Source organism: Dendroctonus ponderosae, unplaced genomic scaffold (genome assembly GCF_020466585.1).
Source record: "Dendroctonus ponderosae isolate FM_Combo_2020 unplaced genomic scaffold, Dpon_F_20191213v2 Dpon_F_20191213_6, whole genome shotgun sequence".
Classification (NCBI taxonomy): Eukaryota; Metazoa; Arthropoda; class Insecta; order Coleoptera; family Curculionidae; genus Dendroctonus; species Dendroctonus ponderosae.
Genome location: NW_026018814.1, coordinates 3,499,815 through 3,513,456, shown reverse-complemented (window position 1 = coordinate 3,513,456; position 13,642 = coordinate 3,499,815). Strand labels below are relative to the sequence as shown.

At 42.2% G+C, this 13,642-nt stretch overlaps 3 protein-coding genes across 3 annotated transcripts in view; 2 read left to right on the top strand and 1 right to left on the bottom strand.

Annotated features, from left to right (window-relative positions):
* The window catches only part of LOC109534147 (mannosylglucosyl-3-phosphoglycerate phosphatase), a gene marked incomplete in the record, with an annotated part of 7,543 nt that extends 5,976 nt beyond the window's left edge, over positions 1-1,567 (top strand). Inside the window, 4 exon segments of the mRNA XM_048667828.1 lie at positions 50-300; positions 351-478; positions 535-739; positions 839-1,567. Of these exon segments, the coding sequence (XP_048523785.1) occupies positions 50-300; positions 351-478; positions 535-739; positions 839-925 (671 nt within the window).
* Positions 1,568-1,609: 42 nt separating this feature from the next.
* On the bottom strand, positions 1,610-3,744 carry LOC109534148 (CCR4-NOT transcription complex subunit 11). Its single transcript, XM_019899724.2, has 10 exons — positions 3,590-3,744; positions 3,443-3,534; positions 3,248-3,393; positions 3,063-3,188; positions 2,831-3,006; positions 2,627-2,753; positions 2,362-2,571; positions 2,166-2,305; positions 1,951-2,116; positions 1,610-1,889 (listed from the first exon to the last, which is right to left on the bottom strand). Exons 1-10 carry the CDS (start codon positions 3,625-3,627, stop codon positions 1,737-1,739), a joined length of 1,374 nt encoding a protein of 457 aa, XP_019755283.2. The 5' UTR covers positions 3,628-3,744; the 3' UTR covers positions 1,610-1,736.
* A 242-nt stretch (positions 3,745-3,986) lies between these two features.
* Positions 3,987-11,284, top strand: LOC109534146 (kinesin-like protein Klp98A). Its single transcript, XM_019899722.2, has 20 exons — positions 3,987-4,177; positions 4,238-4,307; positions 4,566-4,784; positions 4,834-5,096; positions 5,151-5,280; positions 5,330-5,435; positions 5,492-5,662; positions 5,748-6,194; positions 6,247-6,535; positions 6,596-6,788; positions 6,842-6,979; positions 7,060-7,194; positions 7,307-7,423; positions 7,481-7,707; positions 7,762-8,020; positions 8,077-8,262; positions 8,319-8,480; positions 8,533-8,593; positions 8,644-8,822; positions 10,476-11,284. Exons 1-20 carry the CDS (start codon positions 4,131-4,133, stop codon positions 10,704-10,706), a joined length of 3,630 nt encoding a protein of 1,209 aa, XP_019755281.1. The 5' UTR covers positions 3,987-4,130; the 3' UTR covers positions 10,707-11,284.
* Positions 11,285-13,642: the final 2,358 nt, after the last annotated feature.

The window sequence follows — 13,642 nt, the reverse complement described above, 5'->3', positions numbered from 1 at the left end:
GAATATCAATTGCTATCTGGGTACCCTCAACTTTTCCCTGGTGGTTTAGGACAGCAAATTCTGGAAGCCCTTGAGAACGCTGTCTGCATGTACCCGAAGCTGGAGGGGCGATTTCCGCAAGTGGCAGGGCTCAGTTTCGCCTTCAACCCCAATAAACCCCCTGGTACCAGGGTGGAGCCCCAATTCGTGCGAATCGGGGACGAATATTTGAACGTGGAGCAAAACTACTGCTTGGCCACCAAAAGCTACATGCACAACGGATGTGACGGCTATGTGATGCTGCGAAACACCGAAGTGCTAGTAAGAAGGTGCAACTTCCCACTTTCACCTGTTCAACCGGTTTTTCTCAGGTCAATGAAGGGGAGTGTCCAGAGTTGGGGTTGGCGGTTCAAAACCACTTCCAAGCCATCAACATGCGGCTGGGCAAAACAAGGCGTCAGTCCAAACATCGGCAATCGCTGGTCACGTTGTCTCGAAGGTCAGGAGGGCTTTCAGCCTTAAGCCATTAACTTCCTAGGGATAAATCCTTTCCAGGCACAGTTTAGTGAAGATGCTGGATGGCAGCGAACTGGAAGGCCCGCCAATTCTTCGGCGCGCCAGCACCATCGACACAACTTCGCACAACACGCACCACACAGCCAAACTAACGCGCAGAGCTTCTCTGGACGATCTGGAGCAGGAAACTTGTCAATTAATCCCGAAGATAGACCAAAGAATCATTGTGATAACCAGCGAAGAGGTAACTGCCTCGTGATGCAAAAATAAACCGCTTTATTTGTTGTTTTTGTGTGTTTTTCCTTCTTTTGCTGCTGTGTTTCATGGGGGTGTTTTATTACAGAAGTACCACGAACTGGTGCTGCGACGACAACGAGTCGAGCAGGACTCGATTATCGAAGAAGTTGACGAGTGCTCGCCTCAAAACTAGACTTAAAAAATAGTTACTTTATTGATTTAAGACAATTCTGCGAGGCTTGCTGGATATACAAATGCCGTTCCAAGTGCTTTCATTGGATGTCAATTTAGCAACTAATTATTATTGAATATTTGTAAATAAAAGGCGTTGGTTAATCGCATTAGGAGGAAAGTCGGAAGAGGGCTTTTCGCGTCAAGTACAACTTTACCAATAGAAAATCCTATGGTATATTACCAACCAATCTGCTTGCTTCCATGGCCTGGAAGCATATCGTCCACATGACGAAGCACGTTTTCGTATTTATGTACAAACAAGCTGCCTTCAAACAAACTCAATATTGTACATATACTGATCTTGACTGTTAGGTTTTAAACTGTACTTAGTATTTCCAAAAACACTTGTGAGTGAGGCAAACCGGTTATGTATGAGCTTACAATTATACCGTAGTTGAACAAGGCACTATACTGTGGTAAATGTCTGTGTAAGAGAAACTAGTCTGTTCTCAGTTATATGATTGGTGTACAAAAGCAGTTCGGGCGCTTTTTGTGATTAATTAAAACGTTACTTGCCATTATTGTTACACCCGTTCTATGCCCCAAAGGGAATACTTTACCTAAACTCGCACTGAATTTTAAACATGATATTCCAGAAAAACTGGTTTCATTTATGCCCTAAATTATCCACCAAAAAACCCTATTTATCATAAGAAAATATATTAGCCAATAAAATTTTCAAATTAATAAGTGTCACAATTTGATTTAGCTACGTACAATGATTAAGAAAACTTCACTATAAAATAACTATTCAATAGTACAATCGGACATTAGGCATCCAATTTAGTTTTACTGCCTAAAGTAGGAGACGACACCAATCCCAGCTCGCCCGATTCCAACTGTTTCAGCAAGCGAAATAAGGCGGCAGCTTCTCTAATCCGACTAAATTCGATGCAAAATGCTTGGACTTCAATAAACAGCTCCTAAAGCCACAACATTCAAGTAAATCAACCTTGGCCGAAACCACTCCGGGCAAATACCCACTTGCACATTGATGATTTTATTCCGGATCAAAGATTGCAGGAATACGCACACCAGCCGCACTAGACGGTTTTGCATGTACCTATCCTTGATTGTTTCACACGTGGAAATGCAGTTGGATATATAGAGGTGCACAAATTCAGTGGGTAGGTCCACAGTGGTGGTCAACCTACAACACATCAGTTGAAACCCGATTCAGTTTTCTCTTAGAATCTGACCTGTTGACCACTTCCATGGAATGCAACGACATTTCCATGTTGACCAGCACGCTAAAATATTCGGTTATCTGCTTGGACTGCATCAGCTTTAAAAGCACCTCTATAGCGATGAGAGGATTGTTCTCAACTAACTCGGGGAGCTGGAATTTAACCACAGTCAACCCAGGAAATTGCTATTGTTAGGTCCATCGTGTACCTTGGATGGTGTCAATCCCACATGATAAACCAACTTGGGGTCCTTTTCCAGTTCCCCAAGTAGCTGTTGCTGCTGGGGGATCGACAGAGCCGACTTGTAGGCCTTATTCATTAGCTGCCGCGCCTCATACCCAGCGACGTCCGGAATGCACATCGTTGCATCGTAACATACTAAATGTTCTTTAGGATTAGTCGGATTCAGCCACACTGGCTGAAAAACAAATTTCCTGCACCAAGAAGGATGGGAGGCTTGTAAAACCACCAACCTCATCTTGGCAGTTCAATAGAGGGGGCGCAAGAGTTACGAATTCCGGCTTGTACACTCGGTTAATTGGCGCATTTTCTCCCGTGGCGAGTTTCTGGATTATCTCTCTTAAAGAGGTCACTGGCTGACTAAATTCATAAAGCACAATCTACTTAATATTGACTCTAAAATTCTCCGTCAGTTTAATGGAATCTGCCACACTTACTCTCTATCGGAGGCTTTATCCGGCAAAGACAAAATGACTGGAATTCCAGACTTGCTGGTTTGAGGCAGTTCAGATTGTTTCTCAGTGAAGGCCGCCCGAATAGCACTTAGATCTACAGTACTAGCCGTCGGCACCTCCTGGCTAATCACTTGTAAGGCAGTTTTCCTCAGGAATTGCTAAAACATGTCACACTCGCCTAGTTTTGTCCCTCTGGAGCCCATTTTTGACTCACCGCATCTTTAGGTGTATCTGATACCAATAGAGTAACGAAATGCTTCTCTGCGTCGCTGAGTTTAGGCAACTGGCCTGGATATTCCAGCTTGGGTACACCGATAGTGTTGTGCTGCTCTGGAGAGTACTGAAACCGCTGTCTTTATAGCAAAGCCACCAATGAAACCACTTTTTTCAACCACTAACCAACACGTGTAAGAAAATACTCGCAAAAGGGTTGTTTATTAGAGTCTCTCCTCTGTAAAGCTGCTGAAGAATAGTGAGGGCAGCGACTCGCTGATCCCTATCGGGTAAGAGATCGGCTTGAAGGAGCATTACAAGGCAACTTCCGACTGGAAACAGCCAAGTTAATAAACAAACAGTGTGTCATCAGCTTCTTACCCCGAAAGTGGTCAGATTTATCAAACTTCCTAATCACATCTTTAGTCAGGGCTTCCAGACTTTGGGACTTAATATTTCCTGGCTCTAGAACACTGAAACGCAACTCTAAAGAACTGAGACTCTTTAAGGACAATTTCAGATACTTACTCAAGCAGTAAATTGCACTGTTCCACCGTCAAAGCCATACGAAATGGTTAGTTTTCTTTTAAACACATTTTGTTGATAAATGAAGACTTTCACTTATGATACGAGCTGTATTTAGGTTAACTTTTTTTCAAGCCTTTCAAGCCTAGAAAAGAAGAGTCTCAGCCTCAACCAATATGGCGGCTGAGGCCAATCGAACAGATACTCTTTCTCCACTTAATTTCTGCATAATGCTACGAACTTTTGGCAAACTATCACTGCATATTGTGCCGCTATTTTACAATTTTATTAATTACGATTGACAATTAGCTTGACCTTACAGGAACTTTTTTGCGCTTTCGTTTTTCGCTACGAAAATTTAAGCGGATCGCCAGGCGAGTGAGATGAAGATAGATGTCCACATGACGTTTATTTGTTATTGTACTCCGATGACATTCACATCTGATACCATCCAGAACCCAAACAAACTGGAAAAACTATTCACTAACCGGCAGAAAATGGTCTAAAAGTGCCGTTAATAGGAAAGTAGCAAAGTATACACGAAATGGCATCGGTTAAAGTGGCTGTTCGCGTAAGGCCCTTCAACCAAAGGTACTAGTTGCATGCTTGACTGCCCTTGTTCTGGTTCAAATAGCATTGTTTTTATTGCAGGGAAAAGGACTTGGATGCCCAGTTGATTATTCAGATGAAGGGCAAGACCACGGGCATTTTAAATTGCAAGGTAACGGTGCTTAACATTCCTAAATCTAGGCCACAGCATTGGCACACTGCTGTGTTTTTGTCAATTGCCAGATTGCTTAGCGGATTCTAGTGCCAGTATTCAAACACATTGTCTATGGCTTATCTGCTATGTGGTTACTTAACGCATATCAAGATCCCACATCTAAGAGTGTAATAGATTAGCATGACTATTTGACTATAAATTGAATAGACAAATTCATCACCTTATCACACGAAATGTATCGTCTAAATTCTATAGGCGAACACTCGGGATGAAAACATCAGGTACAAAGAATTCACCTTTGACCATTCGTACTGGTCGCACGACCACCAATCATTAAACTATGCCTCACAAGAGATGGTTTACAATGATTTGGGCACTGAAGTTGTGGACTGTGCCTTTGAGGGCTACAACGCTTGTGTCTTCGCGTATGGCCAAACGGGCAGTGGAAAAACCTTTACCATGATGGGCTCACCAGTACGTTCTCACTTAAATCCCAAACACAGTTCTCAGACCGTCTTTCTAGGAAAACCAAGGACTGATTCCTCGCATTTGCAAGGCGCTGTTCGACCGAATGTGCGAAAATTCGAAACGAGGCACCACACATCGAGTTCAAGTTAGCTATCTGGAAATTTACCAAGAAAGAGTGGCCGATTTGCTGATTGACCGGAGGGACAAAGACACGAGCAACTTGAAAGTGAGGGAACATCCGAAGAAAGGGCCGTACGTACAAGGGCTGACCACCTGTTGGGTGACAAATTACGGCCATATCCAGGATTGCATGACCAGGTGGGGAAACAATGCGGTTTTGGGGAAATCGTGATAGAATGCGGGTATTTTCAGGGGAAACTCGCACAGGACTACAGCTTCGACTAACATGAACGACGTCAGCAGCCGCAGTCATGCGATCTTCACCATCACGTTTGTTCAAGCCAGCTACTGCGATGGGGTGCCTAGCGAAACCGTCTCAAAGGTAAGTGTTTTGTCTCACCAGCCAGTCACTTTCTATCAATCACTTTTAGATTCACCTGGTGGATCTGGCAGGAAGCGAACGGGCCGATTCAACTGGAGCCACTGGACAACGGCTAAAGGAAGGGGCTCATATCAATAAGTCCTTAGTCACTCTGGGTAGGCGGCATTCACATATCCCGATTTCTTAACAGTAATCCGTGCTTTGTTTCAAGGGTCTGTTATATCAGCCCTAGCAGAGTCATCGACAATCGACTCAAAGGACCAGGTAGGACAAAAACGGTCCTTTTTCATCCCGTATCGAGACTCTGTTCTCACTTGGCTGTTGAAGGACAGTTTAGGGGGCAATTCGAAGACTATCATGATCGCTGCTATCTCCCCTGCAGGTAATTTATCTACCCAAAACGAATTAAATTTGTCGGCTTGATCCGTTGACTGATTATATTAATATGCCGGAATTTTCCTCTTTAGATTGCAACTATGGCGAAACACTTAGCACGCTTCGCTACGCGAACAGGGCCAAAAACATCATTAACAAACCGACAGTGAACGAAGACCCGAACGTTACGCTCATCAGAGAGTTGCGTAACGAAATCAGTAAACTGAAGGCTCTGATGTTTTGCGAACAGAAGTCCGATACATTGGCCCAGCAGATACACGAAAAGGAGACCAGAGAAAAGGAACTGACGGAAGAATGGACGGGCAAATGGCGCGAAGCCCAAGCAATTTTGCGCGAACAAACGGCACTGGGACTGCGTAAATCTGGGGCTGGGGTGGTTCTGGATTCGGATCGGCCCCATCTGGTGGCCATCGATGATGATCCACTGAGCACTGGTGTGACACTTTATCACTTAAAGGAAGGAATAACCAGTATCGGCTCAGGAAGTGCTGACGTTAGACAGGATATAGAATTACGCGGTTAGTAAAAACTAGCCCAAAAGGAGGTGTTAACTGATTTTGCTCCACCTAGGCTCCGGAATGGAATCAGAGCATTGCAGCATTATCTTCCAAAATGGGATAGCAACTCTTTCACCAAAGCCGGGCGCTTACGTGATGCTCAACAGCCAATTATTGGAGTCTCCCGCTAAGCTATCGCAAGGCTGCATCATATTTCTGGGCAAAGCCCATGTTTTCAGGTTTAACGATCCTGCGGAAGCTGCAGAACTGCGAAAAGGGGAAAAGGCTCACAATTTATCCAGGCTGAGCCTGCTCAGCTGGTCCACCCCTGATCTGGCCCTATCGATAGAAAACTTACAAACGTCAGTAGTCTCTTTCGCTTGAAGATTTTCCATTAATCAAGTTTTCATTTCATTTTTCAGTGCCGAGGAAGACAAGTCGGAAATCGATATGCAACGCTTGACGCTGGAGAAGGCAAAAGAACAATTTGAAAGGGAGCAGGAGCAGTTTGCCAAGAGCAAGCAGGCGTTTGAAAAGCGGAAGAAAAGCTTAGAAGAGGCACAAGCCAAACTAGAAAGCGAGAAACGAATGGCACAACAAGAGTATGCCGAACAGGTGACTTGCAATTGAATATTTGTGAATTTTTGGGCAAAAGTGTTCTTTTGCAGGCGAAACAGTTACACGATGACTGGCAAGTGCTGACTGACCAGCAAAAAGACCGGGAATCGGAACTAGAAAAGAAAGAGCAGGATTTGATTATGCAGAGGGAGGAGCTAGAGAAAGACAGACTGAGAGTTCTGGGAGAGGTAATCCCGGATGGTTTTTAAATAGTCTTTTTGCGGCTTGCTTAGTTATTATTATTACTGTTTATTTTCGTTTTCTGTAGATTAATGGAGAATGTGATGCGTTGGAGCAAAAGCGCTGTACATTTTCGTCCAAGTTTCGAAACATGAGCGACTTGGTTTTAATGCACGCCAATGACATTAGTTTTTCGGATACTGCATCCAAACTTTTATTTCAGGTATTTTAGTTTCTGATTTTCAGTTTTTCTTTCGGTATTTTTGATGTGCAATAAGGCTATTTAATTTGTAATTTTAACATGTATTTGGTCATTTGAAAACAATGATTTATAGGAACTAGCGGCTAAATCGCAAAAGACACCCCTTTCCAGCAGTGAAGCGGACCGTTTGATTGATATTTTCAATACTATTCGGGCACCGGATGTAATCCAGAGACTCGTCAACGTTCATGTACGGGCATTTCATTGAACTTCTAAAATGTTGAGTGTAAAACGATGGCATTTGTAGAGGCAGGAACTGGCCGAATTGCAAGCGGAGATAACGCGACGGGTGCAGGCTCTGTGTTATAAGCAAAGAAGCATGGAACAAATCGATCAGAAGCTGATCAGCCTAGTGGATGACCAACAAAATCTCGGCGGCGCTAAGCTGGGACTTACCGAATTGCAAGCGATAAAAGACAATCTGAACAAGAGAACTGGGGAAGAGCTAGACAAAATCGAACAAAAAAAGCAGGGGTAAGCATTGATATTGTTCGAAATCATTTGTATTTAGGCATATGTGTATTTCAGCTTGACACTGAATTTGAAGCGAATCAACTCAGTGGAAGTACAGGTCAGCCCATCGTCCTCCTCAACCGAACCTAATACAGCCAATTCCAACAGCAGCGCAACTTATCACACTGCGCCCAACAGCTGTGAATTTCCTACAGAAGAGGGTCTGTCGGTCATACCTGCTGACCCCCTAATGAGCGACAGTGGCGTAGAACTTCGACCCCCATCTGGCCGCAACCGCCACGAGGAAAGCTGCGACGACTTGTCGAGCAATGAGGCAGGTTTTGCAAGATTAAGTAAATTGCTGTTGAAAAACATGGGGATTTTCTCTAGGGCGTTATCAGTGATTCTCAATCGACCAGTTCGATAGAAAACCACTCGCCAGTGGCGAAGAAGAACCGACGCAAAGATGCGGAGACGTTGCGCAAGTTGGCCCATAAAATCTCGCAACAGAAGCACTCGATACTTAGGAATTTGGATAACCAAATACCAAAAGAGCATTTAGATAGACAAATTGCTGTGAGTACCATCTGGTGAATCACTGATTAACGGTACTAGGTTATGGAAACTTTCAGTATTTGCAAGAACTTCAACGGCAATACATGGCAATGAAGTACGGTTGTTATTCGAATTTATCTCCGGCTTTGGAGCATCCATTGCAGGACATGGATAGCCCCAGTCCGATCAGACCGCTGAACACCGGATCTACCAGTGCCTTATATACATCTTCCATCCACGTAAGTATTCAAACCGAAAATTTCGATCTAATTGAGCTCATGTTTCCTTTAGGCTCAGAACAATAGGTTCTACAATCACTTCATGTACCGATCAATGCCCTCAATATCAACTGGTAAGTTTTAACCGGAAAATCCCTAGCAGGCGAGTAAATGGTATTTTCAGATACAGATTGCGACTCGGTAATCAGTATAACCAGTTACTGCCTAAGGGGGGCAGGGTCGAAGACGCATTATGAGTACGAGATTCGGATATTGACAATCGATGAGCGATGGAGCGTTTTGCGAAGATACAGTCGCTTTCGTGATCTTCACATAGCAATGAAGGCTCGTTACAAAGATAAGGTAGGTATTAGGGGGAAAGAAATTAAGGAACTGTTGGTTTTCGCGGTTATTACGCAAAAGATTGGTTTTGACGTTTCGCAATTTAGTACAAGTTCAATCAAGCTGATTAATCTATAATGAATGCTAGACTACTTACATTTGTTTCCAAAACGTAGGGTGCACTTTCGGCTGTTTAAAAATGTATAATTTACACCGGTTCCGGTAAAGATTTTCCGTAACTTTTAAACATTTCGTGGACAAGCAGCGACAACTGACCATCGACATACGCGTAGGCAAAGACACTAAATATGTAGGCTTGACCTGTGGATGCAGATACGGCGTTGCTACGTCATAAGCGAGGCATATTTGAAAGGTGATACGTACTGATAAAAAAATAGGAACAGTATTTTAATACATAACACGTTTTAATACACTATCGGACAGGTTTTTAAACGATATTCTGTGGTTAGTTTAAAGTTCGCAAATTTTATTTATCGCAGCTTGTTTCTTTGGAAGCATTTCCCTTCGAATGTGGGGTTCGACTTGAACCCAAAGAGTTTCAATGAGGTTTAGGTCGGGGGTTTGTGCAGGCCACTCCAAAACTCAAACACTTCAATGATTTGTAAAGTTTTCCGCACTCCTTACATTGCAGTTTCTTTTCACTGTGACTTGTTATTAGGTGTTTTTGTTTTTGAAGAGGTCTTTTAGATTGAAATGTATTCTCACATTGCTTAGAGTCATAACAAAACTTGACTGACAATTTATGAGTGAGTTTATTATGCCTGTTCCATTGTTGTTTTGAATCGTACATTTTATCGCAGATTGTGCACTTAAACATTATTGCTGGAAGAGAATATCACATAAAAATCATATTAAATGGGTAATTACGTGGTGTTACCTTCAATTTAAAATTATACTTTTAATCAATTCTAATACTTTGGCCTGAACACGCAATTTTTATTCTTTGTTGAATATAATAACAAAAGATGCACCTAATCTAAAAAAGTTTTAGGGGTAAAGCGCGTGCGAGTTAGCTCGGAACAAAATAAGATATACTGCGATGAATGGCTCGTCAAATACGAGTTGTCCAGTGACAGTTGAGACTTGTCAGATTAGTTTATTTATGGGAGTTGATGACATTTATGACATCAAACAATACCTACACACTTTTCGATCTGTTTCTATTTGTTTAAAAGATAACAGAGAAGCCAAAACAAATCACAAGCAGATGTAAATACCAATGTGACACTAATGTCAGTGTCAAAAAAAACAAGTGGGAAATTACTACTTAGCTTGTAGTTATAATTTTAGCCACCAGGAGGCATCTGGACTTTTGAACCTATGGATTTTAGCAAATAAGAATAAATGTCAAAATAAGTTGACTTATTTCATTAAACAATTCTTGTTGTCACGGTCAATCAAAGCCTACTGTGTAGATAAGTTCTACATTATTGAGGCGGATTAATTTTTTTACAAACTTCTTTTTGGGTATTTCGCCTCCAAAATTTTTGTCTTTAAAAAAGACAGAATTTCCTCATGTCTTTTAAAAGATGTGAGGAAATTCTGTCTTTATTAAAGACAAAAATTTTTGAGGCGAAATACCCAAAAAGGAGTTTGTAAAAAAGCTTACTTTGTTTAGTTAATATTTCTAAAAATTTTTAATGTTGGTTCTAGGTTAGTGCAATACCGTTTCCTTCAAGAGTGCTGTTCGCCAACTCGGATTCAGTGGCCGTGTCCAGGAAGCGCCATTTGGAACTCTACCTGCGCAGGCTGATTGATACTTGCAGAACGCTATCGACGTGCCCTTTGGCTTATGGGGGCCCCGTCACCAAGTCGGCGCTCATCAACTTTTCGCCGTTCTTCCGGAAGGGCGTTTTCGAGAACGGAAAGTATGGCACATCATGATGGCCGTTGCGGCTTCTAGGAGGCTCAAGTCAATTCAATTATTCGTTTTAAGGCCGTTGCTATCGCTAATTTCTTGCCAGTGATTGATTGGCTCTGATCATAATTTTACTCGATGGCTCTAAGTTAGGGCAATTCTCAACAGTTACCTCTTAATGGCGTTTGAGCAAGGTTTTTTGCTTGCGGTGTTTGGCACTAAAGCAATTGTTTCCATTGTTAGAACCGACCAAGGCTTTGATATTCTTTGACATGTGATAAGTAGATAGTTTTAAGGAAATGTATTATATATGCTGTGCCTGGAAAAGTTGCCCATCCGTCCCAAGAGATCCTTTCTGCGTGGATTTCCGCTCTTCTTAATGGTGCTTTCGATGCGCAAGCAAAAGCGCTTGGAAAAATGGTAAAGCGGACCAATACCTGGATTGGGAGCTTTTCCAGACCAATCAGCCCTGTTAAGTATTTCGTATCTCAGTTGAAACGACTTTCTGTTGTGAAACCTATTATTGTTGCAATAGTAATCATATTTTTTAACGGGAAAAGTAGCGAGAAGCTGGTGTGTTGAAATAAACTTTCTCTATACAGTTGTCTTAGTCCCTAGATTTTCCATTCCCTTTCTCTATGAAAATGGGCTCTTGCCTGAGAATACGGGTTTTTTCTGAAATTCATAGAAACATAAAAGCGAGATTAAAAGAGCAGCAGAACAATTTTTTGTTGTGCTCGCTAACCGAAACTAAGCAAAAATGGGCTTTGTTTCCTGCCGGCAAAGAAGGCTTTCGCTAATTAAATTTTCTATTTGCTGTTCTACTTCGCAAAATCTGGGGAGCGCTTTTACTGATAGTGGCTTTGAACAAATACAGAATAGTTAATTAAATCCCCTAAATTAAACTCATATCTTGTTAATTAGACGAAAACGTCAATTCCCCGGGGGGCCTTTGTCGAATTACAAGCCCATTAGAGTTGCCCTGGCAAACGTTTCAGTATCGGCGATTTATACAATTTGCGAATAAACCATTTATACATATATTAAGGGACAAAGGTGCCTGTTTTCTATCGTAAATCACACTTTTGTTGAACAATCTTCCGAAATTCTTTTCTTGAATAATTGCTCGGAAGATTTATGACCGGCCGAAATAAAATATGAGCGAACTGGTTGGTACATTAGCGTGCCCCGCTCGTGTAAAAGAACTGTTTCAGGAAATTAAATGCGCATTAATCGGCCCGAGATTTTCATATTTTGTCCTGATTAAGGACACTTTTTAGCAATTTTTTTCCACCTGGAATTTCCAGGATTCAATTTGCGAGCAATCTGTCCTAACGATTGAACTTCGCACGGTCTGATTGTACGTGATTAAATTACTCTTTTTATGGTTGTGTGGCTAAAGCCTGCGTCCCATGCTCGATGGTACGATGATACGAAAGTGTTTCTATTGGTTGGAGATCTGTCAATTCGTACGACGGAGGACGAATTGACAGATCTCCAACCAATAGAAACACTTTCGTATCATCGTACCATCGTATAAACGGATGCATGGGACACAGGCTTTAGTATCGAAACACCATTTGGTTGATCATTAAAATGCGCAACTTTTCCTTAATTTAACCGACTTTGTGTCTGACGGCTTACGAGACCCCAATGTATTTTTGTACCCTGAACACCCGTATATCTACTGTACTTCGACTGTTACCCGCAGTCAAAAGTTTAAATAATGCATGAATATTGAATACAACATCGTTCTACATACAAACAGAATACATACCATAGAAACATTCGGTATTAAATATATATAGGGTGTCGTAATAAAACTTGCTTCCGATTGCTTGAAAACTAAGGTGCGCAAGTGGAAATATGTATCTTTTAAAATGGCATAACAAAGACCGATTTTCTTCCCCGTTTGGTTCTATGAGATAACTTCATATCTGGGTCGAATTTTTGGAAAAAATCTGCGATCTTAGACCTTTTTATATGTAGCAGACACCTGTGCAACCTCCAAGACTTTTTCATACATTGATTGAAAGTGCGTGACATTTGTTATGGTCAGTACAACCCGATTTACGTAATGTTTTCTTAATGGAAGGGCTAATTTGGAATACAAAATCCAGACGTGCAATAATTGTATTGCAAATTAATCGAATGCGCGCTTATTCCGGTTTTAATTGGCCTGAGCCGCTCAGCGATTTTTAAAATTATTTTAATAAGTGTGAGTATGTGAGCAGAAATAAGGAAATAAGTCCCAGTTCTTACTTCTTTCTGACGATGTGCGGCACCTGGTCTAGTTATGAGTGCTGTCCCATTGCAGACCACAGCGCAGTCCTCAACAAAAACGCATTCTGGCAAAGCCTCGTCCGGTGGCAGTTCGATAACGTCCAATCCCAGTTCCCTGAGCAATCGAACATAACCTTCGTGCTCTTTTTTCGCTTCCTCCAGGTCGATTTGCCCTCGGGTTCGCAAAGACACAGGAATTCGGCTGACCACAGCGTGCGTATAGCGGAAAGCCGCCATGTTGGCGTAAACCTTACGCGATGGACAATAATGGACTGAAGCTTCGGCTTCGGCTTCGGCGAATGGATCGGATCATAACGTGCGCGGTGCGTTTGATGTTTGCCGGTTTTCGTCTTTGCGCTTGTCGATGTAATGTACTTAGCACGGTGTATGTACATAGCAAATGAATCCTCTGGTCTGACTGTCAAAGATATGATTATTTTAACATATACAGAGTGATTGGAAATTGGCGTCAGTCGCCTGGAGTCGCTGTCTGGGACAAGCGGATAGCCCCAGCACACGGCATAATAGTACCGTTGACGTATCATGACTGGCAACCAATCAGCAATAAGATTTTCTATATCCTATACAGGGTTATTCACGCTATACGGCACGGACGTTTGCGGCTAGCCCGTTTGTTTTTTGCAAAGTATTATTTCATGAATCCACAGACGCCTATCGG